At 44.2% G+C, this 14,809-nt stretch overlaps 1 protein-coding gene across 1 annotated transcript in view; it reads left to right on the forward strand.

Moving 5' to 3' along the window:
* The window catches only part of MRPL13 (mitochondrial ribosomal protein L13), a 120,352-nt gene extending 105,894 nt beyond the window's left edge, over positions 1-14,458 (forward strand). The window contains exon 7 of the mRNA XM_077493280.1: positions 14,285-14,458. Coding sequence (XP_077349406.1) covers positions 14,285-14,309 — 25 coding nt within the window. The 3' untranslated portion in view covers positions 14,310-14,458. The remainder of the gene's footprint in view (positions 1-14,284) is intronic.
* The last annotated feature ends 351 nt before the right edge of the window (positions 14,459-14,809 follow it).

Consider the following 14,809-nt stretch of genomic DNA (forward strand, 5'->3'; position numbering starts at 1 on the left):
TTTATTCCCTAGGATCTCTGCTAAAAAATATATATATAATTTTTGGGGGGGTCTAAGTGATTTTCTGGCAGAAAATACAGGATTTTTACTTGTAAGCAACAAGTGTCAGAAAAGATTTAGTCTTTAAATGGTTAAACTGAGAACTTCTACACACAGATGAGATCATTCATTGAAGTGTAAACATTGTATCATTTTGTTCTTTTCTTGGCAGCCTGCCCAGAGAGGAGGAAAGGGTTTCTATGACTACTCAGGCAACTTACACTGACTTCTACAGAAGTCATTTCAAAGTCCCGCTGTAGTTCTAAATCGGCTTTTTATCAGCAAAATCGGCCGATGCCGATTAATTAAAAAACGGCAAATATCGGCCGATATATCGGCCGGCCGATATATCGGTCGACCTCTAATGTAAACATATGAGATCATCTCTCAGCGCCTCTCTCCCTCCTCACACAGACAGTGTGAGAGGGGAGAGATGAACGGCTGCAGCGGCAGCCGTTCTGCCTCGAGGTAAAAAAAAAAGTAAAAAAAAAATGTGCCATCCTCCCCCAGCAGTGCCATCCGCCCCAGTGCCATCCTCCCCAGTGCCATCCACCTCAGTGCTACCTGCCCCCAGTGCTACCTGCCGCCAGTGCTACCTGCCCCCAGTGCCATCTGTCATCAGTGCCACGTATAAGTGCCATCTGTCATCAGTGCCACATGTCATCAGTGCCACATAGTGCCATCTGTCATCAGTGCCACGTATTAGTGACATCTGTCATCAGTGCCACATATCAGTGCCATTTGTCATCAGTGCCACCTGTCAGTGTCACGTGCCATCTGTTGTCAGTGTCACGTGTCATCAATGCCACTTATCAGTGCCATCTGTCATCAGTGTCACGCGTCATCGGTGCCATGTATTAGTGCCATCTGTCATCGGTGGCACGTATTAGTGCCATCTGTCATCAGTGCCACGTATTAGTGCCACGTGTCTTCAGTGCCACGTGTCATCAGTGCCACATATTAGTGCCATCTGTCATCAGTGCCACGTATTAGTGCCACGTGTCTTCAGTGCCACGTGTCATCAGTGCCACATATTAGTGCCATCTGTCATCAGTGCCACATATTAGTGCCATCTGTCATCAGTGCCACGTATAAGTGTCATCATTGCCACGTATCAGTGCCATCTGTCATCAGTGTCACGTGTCATTGTCCTGGTGCTTCAAAAGTGTAATAAATAGTCAACAAGTTAGATGTGTAATTTATGTTCCTAGAACACATGATGGCGCTACCTGCATGTTGGGCCTCTCTATGTGGCCAGGCTGTGAAAAAGTCCCACACATGTGGTATTGTAATACTCAGGAGGAGTAGCAGAATTTTTTGGGGGGTGTCATTTGTGGTATACACATGCCACGTGAGAGAAATAACCTATTACAATGACAATTTTGTGGAGAAAAAAAAAATGAAAAATCTTAATTTTGCAAAGAATTGTGGGAAAAAAATGACAACATCAAAAAGCTCACTATGCCTCTTACTAAATACCTTGGAATGTCTACTTTCCAAAAAGGGGTCATTTGGGGGTATTTGTACTTTCCTGACTTGTTTGGGTCACAAGAAGTGAGATAGGCCACCAGTACATCAGATGTGATCAATTTTGTGCGATTCGCACCACAGCTTGTAGACTCTCTAACTTTCACATAGACCAAATTAATATCCACTAATTTGGGTTATTTTTACCAAAGATATGTAGCCGTATAAATTGTGGCCAAAATTTATGAAGAAAAATTATTAATTTGCATAATTCTGTCACAGAAACAAAGAAATATGCGTTTTTTCTCAAAATTTTCGGTCTTTTTTTCATTTATAGCGCAAAAAATAAAAACCCCAGAGGTGATCAAATACCACCAAAAGAAAGCTCTATTTGTGGGAAAAAAAGGACAAAAAATTCATTTGGGTACAGTGTTGCATGACTGAGTAATTGTCATTCAAAGTGTGAGAGCACCGAAAGCTGAAAATTGGTCTGGGCAGGAAGGGTGTTTAAGTGCCCAGTAAGCAAGTGGTTAAAGAAGTGTGATTTAACTGTACTTCTATCTCAGTCTGATTCATGGTTTCTAACACACGCCTAGTTTATATATAAACACTCCACCAATGAACCCTCGATGAAGTGGATTTTATAAGAAACTCATTGAGTGTGTGGAGGAGTTACTCAATAGATGAACAGAATTGTGCATGATCTGTTTTGAATACCAAACCCAGTTATCTAGGAAAGGTATGGTATGGTTGATGTATACTTTTAAAGATGTTTTATAATGAATGTAATTTTGTAATAATTAGGGCTGTTACTGATTAAAATGTTTGTGTTCGATTAATACATTTTTTTTTAATCGACTAATTTTGATTAATTATAACACACATACAGATCCAACTACTTTTAGCTGATCTCCTTGCACTGCAGCTCTGCATTAGTCAGTGGTAAATGTGGTATACACTATATACAATCACCTGACACTAGTTAGTTTCCACAATCCATGACTTAACTTCACAGTTCACACAAATATGTTTTAAATTCAAACTGTAGCAAGTAATTTTTTTTTCCACAGTAGCATGACAATCCCTCCAATCTAACTAATCACTCTCACCTTATGGCATGGACCCCTGTGCAAACAGGTGGTCATGCAAGCGGTTATCAAAAGGGTTAACAGGGACCATAAACTTCTCTCACGTGTCCTTAGATCTCAGCAAGGACACCGGGTCATGGGTAGAAAGAAAAGATCGAAGTGCTCACCACTTAAGTATAAGATTTAATTTTTGTGTTCAAACACAAACTACTCACATAAAGATGATAAAAACACAGCATGTAAAGCCGAAAATCGTGTTAGTTCCATAGGGCAGCAGCGGGTGACGTTATGCGTATCTCCTTCCCCGTACGCGTTACGTTCAATCAGAACTTCAACATCACGGGACTCCTTCCCTTCGTTGGCAGACGGAGACACTTGGGGAAGGGGGGAGGAGTCCAGTGACTTCTATGTCCGTGACGTCACCGGATCTCCGACGGAACTCCCAGAAGCTGGCAGAGAGGTGAGTACCGATCAGAAGAATTTTGACCGATCAAAAAAATGACAGATTAATCGAGGAATTAATCTTTATTTTCCACAGCCCTAGTAATAATAAAGACTTCTTTAATTAGATTTCTAGTACTGCCTTTAAAATCCCGCCATAGATAGGGGTTAGTCCCCATGTAGTTCTTTTGGACAGCATATTAGTCAGCTGGGGAAATTTAGACTTTTTTGATCATCTAGCATTTGTGACTGCTTTTAGTCTAAAACCAGTTGGTGTGAAAAAAAAGTTATTTTTAGATTGTAGATGCTTTTTGGCCCATCACGCCAAGTTTAGATGTATAAGGGTCAGTTGCATAGCAATGAACACCCATAGACCTCTAGATGGAAAAAGGTTTACTGGGTTAGATCTATTGTGTACTTGAGAAAACATTGGCGCTAAATAGTCAGCAATGAAGCCACTCGTAGAATATTGTCCATTCAAGTGGAGGAGAAATTGTTTGTCTTTTTTTTTAAACATCTAACATTTGTGGAGCTGAGGACTCGTTTTGAACCCTCTAAATCTAAAGTTCCATCTGGTGGATTAGTTTGTCAGTCTGATTTAAAAAAGGTGTGTGTGCATTGCAATCGGGGAGCCCACCAACCAGGACTCACCTTGGGAACCTTGTGGGATTTTGAGCAATAGGCACGTATCCATTGTGGCTGGTCTTTGTATAGAATATGGATCTGTCAGCAGCCTGCCACACCCTGCAAAGCAGGACTCTTCAGGTAGTGTGTTTACTTTAAGTACAAATGGTTAGGTGGTCACAATGTCTTCACCATTGATGAAGGTGATTATTTTGATTAGTGTTTTGTTTGATTTTTGGTGCCTTTGCATGCCTTCTTCTTTTTCCCGCTGTAGGCCTTTTAGCAGGAGAATGAATGTGGTGATGGAATGTCATGTCCTTTATTAAAGAATTCGTAGAAGGAGTCTTCAGGGCAGAAACCTAAGAGACCCTTAAACATGAGATGATCCTTGCCAAATCCGGCCTATTCCCTAGATGAGCATTCTTGGGATAACTAATGATTGGGAGTTTGTATTTCTTGCCCAGTTGATGTCCGGTCATGTTTGTCTGCCTTTCCCCTTATAGACTAGATAATTTGTTCTTTGATCCAAGTGTGGTGCACTTGTTCACTGTAATAATTGGTTAGCAGTCTTTGAAAGTCCAGATGCCAACTAATGTGCATGATAGCTTTAGTAACCGCACAAGCCGCTTAGCTCTGTCGCAGAAAAAAGCTATAGCTGTTTAAAGAACACTTTGTAAAATCCATGTTTTTGAAAGGTTTTTTATAGGACTGTTCATGCCACAAAATTCTGTGCCACGCAGTCCTTCTCCGATAGCTGTCATAGGTTGTTGGGGCCATTGGTGGCATGACCTTCTGCATCCTAGTTGCTTAGGTTGAAAACAAATTCATCGATTTCAACTAATAGAAATAACTCATAAACAAGCACAAACTTAAATAATCCAGTTAATCCAGAGGAAGGCACAAAATCATTGAAAGCATGGTTCAATTTGCTCAGAGGAAAAACTCCTTCCTGACCCCTTAAACCAATGGGATATTCCCTGAATCAACATGAAATCGGCATGAAATTGTCCAAAATGTCTTCGTATGCTGACGCCTTAAAAGCTAGTTTCACTGGAACGAAGGGGCAACCCCCTGAAAAACAACCCCACACCATAATCCCCCCTCCACCGAATGATTTGGACCAGTGCACAAAGCAAGGTCCATAAAGATGGATGAGCGAGTTTGGGGTGGAGGAACTTAACTGGCCTGCACCGATAGAACACATTTGGGATGAATTAGAGTGGAGACTGCAAGTCAGGCCTTCTTGTCCAACTTCAGTGCCTGACCTCACAAATGCGTTTACTTGAAGTAAGGTCAAACTTTCCCATAGACACACTCCTAAACCATGTGGACAGCCTTCCCAGAAGAGTTTAAGCTGGTATAGCTACAAAGGGTGGGCCAACTTAATATTGAACCCTAGGGACTAAGACTGGGATACCAATAAAGTTCATGTGTTTGTAAAGGCAGATGTCCCAATTATTTTGACAATAAAGTGTATACAGTAAAGTGACTGGTGATACACAAAGATGAAATAAATCCTCCTACATAAGTTGTACCTGTCTCTCTGCAGCCATCTCTTCTCTCCATCTTTTCAAAGTTTGTCTGAGAGTTAAAAAAAAAAAATGGGGACCAAGATTTGAAATTGACCTCTGCAGAGGAAAGCTCTGAAAGCTCATTGGAGGGAAGGGACACACACCCTCCAAACAGCACACAGGAACAGAGCTGGGGCTGTCAGTCACAGGTTGTGTGCTGGAGCTCCCTCCTCTCACCATTTTTCTCTTGGTGTCAGGAAAACTTTTCAGAAGTGAATTATGCTAATAGAGGAAGGAGCCAGCAGAAATTACACTTAGTGCTATTAATTGAGACAAGTACACGCTATAAAGGGAAATGCTTTGTTCATATTTCATGTCTGAGGTTTACAACCTCTTAATGCATTCCTACAGATGCAAAGAGTTCCTCTTTTGGCCATTGCAATGATGATAAAGTAAATAACTTTGTACCAAGTCACTATGTGGACTGGTTATTAATTTATACATAGTGATCATAATCTCCCTTAAACACCTCTTCTGAAGGGAGTATAAACTATGCAGCGTCTGTGTAGTTTGGCCATGATGTCATCAAGCCAGCAGAGAAGAAGCATGGGGACACAGAGCCTTTGCGGCCGTAATTGTTACTGAAAGGTATTGCTATGAAGGTTTCCAAACTTCACTGATGCCAATGATGGTGCACTGTTCTTCCCACGGACCACCAAATTTGGCTTTTTTCCTAACGTTGACCACCAGTATTGGGGCAATTTTTATTCCCAAGGACCGCTGGCCATAGTCTGGCCACTAAACCATTTGAAGGACCATGAACTGGTGGCTCATTGTCTAAAAAGTTTCAAGACCCCTGTACCACATTTGGGTAAATACTGCTTGGGGGAATGTTTTCCTAGCCTACGTATAATTTGTATCACAGTGGCAATCGTACATTTCCAGAAGCAGTTTAAATAACTTCTCACATGTAATAAACATCAAGCGCTGTTCTGGTACAGAAGACGGAAGCAGACAATTTTTACCGTTCAATCATCCTTTTGTCACTAACGCCAACCCTTCACTGTCGGTAATAAATTTGGCTTTTTCATATCTCATTCCTCCAGAGAGGTTTTCTAAATTTCAAAAAATAATTAACATGATTTAATCTGAAGGGTATTAAGTAGCGTGTGGATTTACCTTGGCAGAAAACACATTTCCCTTGGTAACTGTAGCTCTAATTGTTCTTATAGTGAGTGAAATGAAGAAAAATGTTTAGAAATTTTCTGTGCGCTAAAAAAAATCCAAGAGCATTCAAGTTCTTTAAAAAATAAAAATAAAAAATGTGTGAAAGTTAATAAATTTACCGTATATACTCGAGTATAGGCCGACCCGAATATAAGCCGAGGCCCCCAATTTACCCCCAAAAAACTGGGAAACCTATTGACTCGTGTATAAGCCGAGGGTGAGACATGCCTGTCCATGCCTGTGTGTCCCTCCATCCCTGTGTGTCCCTCCATCCCTGTGTGTCCCTCCATCCCTGTGTGTCCGTCCATCCCTGTGTGTCCGTCCATCCCTGTGTGTGTGTCCATCCATCCCTGTGTGTGTGTGTGTGTCCATCCATCCCTGTGTGTGTGTCCATCCATCCCTGTGTGTGTGTCCATCCATCCCTGTGTGTGTGTCCATCCATCCCTGTGTGTGTGTCCATCCATGCCTGTGTGTGTGTCCATCCATGCCTGTGTGTGTGTCCATCCATGCCTGTGTGTGTGTCCATCCATGCCTGTGTGTGTGTCCATCCATGCCTGTGTGTGTGTCCATCCATGCCTGTGTGTGTGTCCATCCATGCCTGTGTGTGTGTCCATCCATGCCTGTGTGTGTGTCCATCCATGCCTGTGTGTGTGTCCATCCATGCCTGTGTGTGTGTCCATCCATGCCTGTGTGTGTGTCCGTGCAGCCTTGTGTGTCCAGCCTACCTGTGTCCCGAGCCTCTGTCCCGTCCCGAGCCTCCGTCCTTCTGCCATGCCAGGATCGCCGCTCTTCGTCGGCGCCTCGGCGGCCATTCCACTGTTCAAAAGCCGCGCCTCCATCTGTGATAGGCGGAACACTCAATTTCCCAGCAGTCTGTGTTCCGCCTATCACGGACATCCTCTCATCCTCGTCCGTAGTATGAGGATGAGCGGATGTCCGTGATAGGCGGACCACTGACTGCTGGGAAATTGAGTGTTCCGCCTATCACAGACGGAGGCGCGGCTTTTGAATAGTAGAATGGCCGCCGTCTGTCTGCTCGACACGCTGATCGGGCAGGCAGACGGTGATGACTCGAGTATAAGCCGAGGGGGGCACTTTCAGCCTCAAAAAAGAGGCTGAAAATCTCGGCTTATACTCGAGTATATACGGTAATATTTTTTACCAGTTGTACTATTCATATAAAATCTATTTTGCTATCTATATGTAGTTTAAAGGGCATGAAAAAACAAACATTATTATTTTTTTTTTTTTTTTGGATGAACTGAGGGTTAGGACCCCAGTCTCATTTTTGCCTCTAGTGAAATTCCATGTTGCAAATCCCAAATTTTCCCAGGTTGTAGGTAATCAAACCCCGAAGAAGCCCAAGCCACCTAGTGGGTGAAACGTGTCTGTGTACCTGTTTTTGCACACCCCTGTTCACGGTCCACCATGCGATTCACCTCCATCAGCCACTAAACGTCACTTATCAGGAGGAAGCAAGAAAACAGACATCAAACCACCGAGGCTCTTGCCAGTGTATCCGAGGCTCACATACTTCCACCACTTCCCCTTTGGTAATCCGCCTGCCCTGGCTTAGGACGGCTTATCGCCGTGAGCGCACAGCGAAGGTATGCAGGATGGATGGACTGACGGTACGCATCTCCACATCTAGATCAGCTGGACTGTAAAGCTGGCTTGGTACAGCGTATACCCAGTGTACAGACTGGGATGGACTGGCATCTGGAGATATTAACCTGTGCAAATAACTCTGAGTACCCCCAGGCGGGGTTGATTTTCCCAGTGGGACTAGCCCAACCATTGCTATACACTGATGGTAGATGTCACAGAGTGGCAGAGGAGTTACCCCCGAGTCAGTCCAGCGGCATACTTTTGCCCTTCCAAACTTGGACTAGCCTTGTACTCGGCACATGGAAGACATAATACATTTGTTCCCAATGGCTTGATTAAAAGGGGATTGGATGCTAGTTTCACATACACCGTACTGGTGCTATTAGCAGAGGTTGCTTTCTCCCACCTGACAATAGACTTTCAATACCCCCAGGGGGTTGCACCTGAAAGTATATAGGCGGCATCTCTGGTAGTGCATGGCCATCAGTACTCCGGGCATCTGGACTCCAAGCCATTTGGCCTTTGGTGGAACTATCAAACATCTACAATATTCAATTTATAACTGTTAACACTGGTGGTTAATCAGTGAAATTAGTGCGTGTATATGTCAACTGTGTACTGTATAGCTGAATATCTGCTGACACCGCTGATGTTTCCTAGCACTCACTCTAACCCAGTGTTTCTCAACTCCAGTCCTCAAGAATTTCCCTCAGATGAAATGACTGGTAATTACTAAGGCAGTGAAACTGATCAAATCACCTATGCAAAATAATGGAAAGCCTGAAAACTTGACCTGCTGGGGCGCTTTGAGGACTGGAGTTGAGGAATGCTGCTCTAACCTGATCCTCAGCTTGTATGTGCTTAATTGAAACAAATGTTGATATCCATGCATGTGTCTGACTGTGAACCCGGGTGTGTGGTATTAGCGACAACATTGTCCTATTTTTATTAATTTGTGTATAGCCTACTACATGTGATTCAATTTTTTTTCCAATTTTTGATACCCAAAATATAAAGTTTACATTTTAAGGAATGACCACTGTTTGCCCCATTCCCCTTCTCCCTCTTTAGAACTCCTGTGGGTTCTTTCCTATTGGTTTTGTTTGACAGTATCCGTGTGTTGAGGAGTTGAAGGCAGAGGCTCCACCATAATTACTGGTGAGTCGGTACCCCGCATTTTTGCTGGCTACAACCACTATCCATCCAGAATCTTGATACTATTGTACTTTCTTTCCTTATACTAATGCAGGTAATCAAATTAACCAAGGGAGAGGTCCCAGGAGTTAGAAAGCGTAAATCCTTAGTATCCAACCCAAATCTACCAATCGGAGACTGGTTACTTTGACTTATACAAGTCCCTATATCTTGCAGATGTATTGTTGTCTAACAGGCTATATTGTTGGAGATGAGTGGAAGAACCTCCTATCCATTTGTAAAACTAGAAGCTTTAGATTGTGGTATAGGTGTTTGGCCGATGGAGAGGCTGAGGAAAGCCATAAAATGCAGCCAGTTAACAGCTGTAACCTTGGATTACAATGAGGTACACACTGAGATGTTTTTTTATTCAAACCAGTGGGTTAAACAGGGGGGAAAAAAACTGTCCACCCCGGTCATAGCTGCTGTACTAACTATGCCCCCGCCAGAACACTCCGATCAGTGCTCTTTGCCATATGCTGAAGCCATATTGTATCTACTTCATTCACATTTATCACCCAGGGAGCTGGTGTCTGCGTGCAGACGGTCACCATTTTGTTGAAGCACTGAACTTAAGACTGACATAAAATGCACAGATGTGAACAGAGCCTTTAAAGTGGTTGTAAACCCTTACAAACCATTTTGACCTACAGGTAAGCCTAGATTAAGGCTTACCTGTAGGTCCAAGAAATATCTCCTAAACCTATACGGTTTAGGAGATATTTACCTGAAGACAGCCACCGCTGTCTACGGCACATGTGTCGGAGACAGCGGCGCGCAGGCGCACTGGGTAAGCCGCGAGTGTCGGCTCCCGTGCGGAAGTGACGTCATCGCTGCTCCGGCGAATCACAGCGCCGGAGCAGCGAGACCCACCAAGAAGATGGACGCTCAGAACTACAGGGGACAGCGGTGACTTCGCTGGCTCCTGTGTCAGGTAAGTGACACATAATGGACTACTATGTGATGCATAGTAGTCCATTGTGCTTTACCTTTGCAGGGAATCAAACAGGAAGTAAACCCATCAGGGTTTACTTCCTCTTTAAAGGAAGAGGAATAGGCGAAGAATTTGATACCTTTTTACATAATTTTTTTTTTTTTATTAGATTGTATTATATACATTTCTGGCACTGACTGATATGGGATTTTACCTACTAATGATGGTCATGTTGGCCACCTGATTTGCACATATAAGTCGTATACAGGCAGTCATGGCAGGACCCTGGGAGGACATAATATCCCAGACATCAGGTAATCATTATGCAGAATTGTGGAGAATGTCTTGCATTATTAGTGTAATGTACTTGGTTCTGCTTCCTGCAGAGAAGCAGCAGACTCTAGCCATCTCATACGATACGTCAGTAAGGCAATGGAGAGCCTTTCCATGTGGTTATTGTTACACTTTGGCTGCTGTTGACAGAGAGCTGTCACTCCAGTTTAAATACCTCCTGAAATGTAACAGAACTGGTGTTCTTGATCAGTTGACTTTAACGGGATTTACCAAATATGTCAGAAAGTGTGTGCAGAAGTGTGTATGTAGAAGTTGGCATACCGTGACTGGGATAGCTTACCCTTCTGAATTGAAAACTGAACTCCAGGCAAGCTGCAAAATACACAAATGAAATACACTCACGAGCAGGGCCCTCCTAATCCTTTTTGTATTCAATTGTATTGTATCTGTACTGGCTTCCTTTATTTTATAAATTGCTTCACAAACTGCTGGCGTACATAATTGTGTTCACTCAGAAATCATCTCTGTGCCCACCATACCGCTGCTTTAACCTTCCCGCTGAATAATGTACATGAAGAAGGATAAAGATGGCTACTGTTGCATTATGGGAAGTTTCTCTTCTTTTATGGTGAGGCGTGACCACACTCTGGGGCTCATTTTAAACTTGGTTCAAATTGTGGCATTGGACATGCTTTTTAAAGCACTCTGAATGCCAATCAAAGCCCCTGTCAATAAATAAAATTTGGTTACCTTATAGTCCTGTTCACACGTTGTGTTTGCTTTTCTTCAAAAATTATACCCCATGCTGCTTTTAGTGCTTCAAAGCTCAAAGAAGTCTATAACAACACTCACTTACAGCACCTGTGTTTTGGAGGTATTGCAGGCATGAGATATTCCAGGATGCACTGGAAAACCAACAAGTGAACCAGAAAGACGTCATCACCAGTCACTTCTGGTACATGTGTATATATTCTGGAAGTGTCTGCTGCAAACATTACATCTGGTGTGCATCACAGAGCAGTAGGAAAGTGAGCAGGGTCTGGACTGGAGTGGATCTACTAGCAGACTGAATGCATGGTGTGCAACATGGGAACACCGGGGAACCAGCAGATGTCATACATGTTGAGTAGCGTGGGAGCAATGTAGCGGGAGGTGAGACACAACCAGAGAGAGAGGAGGATCAGCTGGGGGTTACTACTGAGTAGGGTATGAGCAGAGCTGTGGGTTACTACTGAGTAGGGTATCAGCAGAGCTAGGGGGTACTACTGAGCACGGGATTAGCAGAGCTGGAGGTTACTACTGAGTAGGGTATCAGCAGAGCAGGGGGTTACTACTGAGCACGGGATTAGCAGAGCTGGAGGTTACTACTGAGTAGGGTATCAGCAGACCAGGGGGTTACTACTGAGCAGGGTATCAGCAGAGCTGGGGGCTACCTACTGAGCAGGGTATCAGCAGAGCTGGGGGTTACTACTGAGCAGGGTATCAGCAGAGCTGGGAGTTACCCTACTCAGTAGTAACCCCATCTCTGCTGATACCCTACTCAGTAGTTACCCCCAGCTCTACTGATACCCTACTCAGTAGTAACCCCCAGCTCTACTGATACCCTACTCAGTAGTAACCCCCAGCTCTACTGATACTCTACTTAGTTGTAGCCCCCAGCTCTGCTGATACCCTACTCAGTAGGTAGCCCCCAGCTCTGCTGATACCCTACTCAGTAGGTAGCCCCCAGCTCTGCTGATACCCTACTCAGTAGGTAGCCCCCAGCTCTGCTGATACCCTGCTCAGTAGTAACCCCCTGCTCTGCTGATACCCTACTCAGTAGTATCAGCAGAGCTGGGGTTTACTACTGAGTAGGTTATCAGCAGAGCTGGGGTTTACTACTGAGTAGGTTATCAGCAGAGCTAGTGTTTACTACTGAGTAGGTTATCGGCAGAGCTGGGGGTTACTACTGAGTAGGTTATCGGCAGAGCTGGGGGTTACTACTGAGTAGGTTATCAGCAGAGCAGGGGTTTACTACTGAGTAGGTTATCAGCAGAGCTTAGGGTTACTACTGAGTACGGTATCGGCAGAGCTGGGGGTTGCTACTGAGCAGGGGATCTGCTGAATGAGGAGGATTCTAATAAAGTGAGGCACTTGCTTAACAGGGCTACTAATGAGCTGGGGATCTGCTGAACGGGAGTACTAATGGACTGGGCTTCTACTTGGCCCCTTTAAAACAATTAGAAAATCTACACACACACACACACACACGGCGTTGGCCAAGCTTCATTTAAAAAAAGCATTATCAAACCATCACCGAAGCATCAAAAACGCTTCAAAAAAGCATGTTGAAGCAGTAGGCACTTTAAAGGATAAATTCACCTTTTAAGAAAAAATAATAAATGCACATTTTTTGCAGGTAAATTTTTTTTTTTAATTTTGTTATTTTTTTGTTGCAGGAGCCAGTAAAGCGTTGCTCCATTGATCAGAAGATCACTGATGCCATGCAGGTCTCCTGCAGATCTGTCAGTGTCTAGGCTTGCTTGTACCTCGTACCTCATACAAGGAAGCCAATACATACTGACAGGAAGAATGAATAAACTACCACGGCACCCTGGCGGATCATTGAAAACTACAAGCTGACAGCCGCAAAGACTGCCGTACCTTGTAGTTTTCCATTCACAGAGCACTGTGAATAAGTGACATGGCCAGGTGGGCGGTGTTCTGTGCGGCCGGTCTCCTTTTTTTAAATTTTGACAGCTAAGCATTGGGGAAGATGCGGGGGCTGGTGCATTCATAACATGTTCTATTTTACACCCCAAATATGGGTGTAATACCGTATATACTCGAGTATAGGCCGACCCGAATATAAGCCGAGGCCCCCAATTTACCCCCAAAAAAACTGGCAAACTTATTGACTCGTGTATAAGCCGAGGGTGAGACATGCCTGTCCATCCCTGTGTGTGTGTCCGTCCATCCCTGTGTGTCCGTCCATCCCTGTGTGTCCGTCCATCCCTGTGTGTCCGTCCATCCATCCCTGTGTGTGTGTGTCTCCATCCATCCATCCATCCATCCCTGTGTGTGTGTGTCTCCATCCATCCATCCCTGTGTGTGTGTGTCTCCATCCATCCATCCATCCCTGTGTGTGTGTGTGTGTGTGTGTGTGTGTCCAGCCTACCTGTGTCCCGAGCCTTTGTCCCGAGCCTCCGTCCCGTGCCTTGCCTCCGTGCCTTGCCGCCGTGCCTTGCCTCCGTCCCGTCCCGTCCCGTCCCGTGCCGTACCTTGCCTTGCCTTGCCTCCGTCCCGTGCCCTCTTCGTCGGCGCCTCGGCGGCCATTGTAAAATTCAAAAGCTGTGCCGCCGCCTTCGCCTGTGATAGGCGGAACACTGAATTTCCCAGCAGCCTGTGTTCCGCCTATCACGTACATCGTATCATCCTCGTCCGTAGTACGAGGATGATACGATGTCCGTGATAGGTGGAACACAGGCTGCTGGGAAATTCAGTGTTCCGCCTATCACAGGCGAAGGCGGAGCCGGAGGCGCGGCTTTTGAATGATAGAATGGCCGCTGTCTGTCTGCTCGACACGCTGATCGAGCGGGCAGACAGCGATGACTCGAGTATAAGCCGAGGGGGGCACTTTCAGCCTCAAAAAAGAGGCTGAAAATCTCGGCTTATACTCGAGTATATACGGTATGTTATTAAAGGTGAACTTAACCTTTTAATGTGTGTTAAAGTCAAAGCAAGTGTAACTGAGCCCTTAAGCAATAGTGTTGGGCAGAGTTATTCTTTATTGCATTACTTCCCGTCTGTTGTTTAGTTATGCTGTATATTTATCTCTTTTTTTTTACTGAAAATTATCTTCTACTCTTTATTTGCAGGAGTCCCGACTACTTGCCAAAATAGCATGGACATCGCTTCCATCGTAACCACCATCTCGGATTTATTTCTGTGTAATTGCCATGGCAGAGGTCAATTAGTATGACAGAGGCCAGGAATGCAAATATCTTTTTTATGTTAATATGTCTTTGTTTTCAATAAATACATTTCGGGTACTGTTTTCTCTTCCGTTTGATTCTGGTATACCACAGCATATGATGGTGATATTCTACCTAGAGTTCTACTTTAGCCCAGCCCATGCACAACAATGTAGTTACATATTCTGACCAAGCAGTAAAAGCAGTTTTTATCTCTGCAACTTTGGGCATTATGGAGAAATTCATCTAAAGTTTCACAATAGAGGCACTAATTGGTTTCTATTGCACCAGTGATCATGATTTGGGAACACTGCTGGAGAGAGAGAGAGAGCTTCCTAACACACACAGACAGATGCGGCATACAATGGGTATAGAAATGAATCATTCCCTTTAGAATAATCAAATTTTGTTGCTTTGCAGCCTGAAATT

This window comes from Lithobates pipiens, unplaced genomic scaffold, assembly GCF_037356315.1.
Source record: "Lithobates pipiens isolate NorthernLeopardFrog02 unplaced genomic scaffold, aLitPip1_a1.2 Scaffold_19, whole genome shotgun sequence".
Lineage (NCBI taxonomy): Eukaryota > Metazoa > Chordata > Amphibia > Anura > Ranidae > Lithobates > Lithobates pipiens.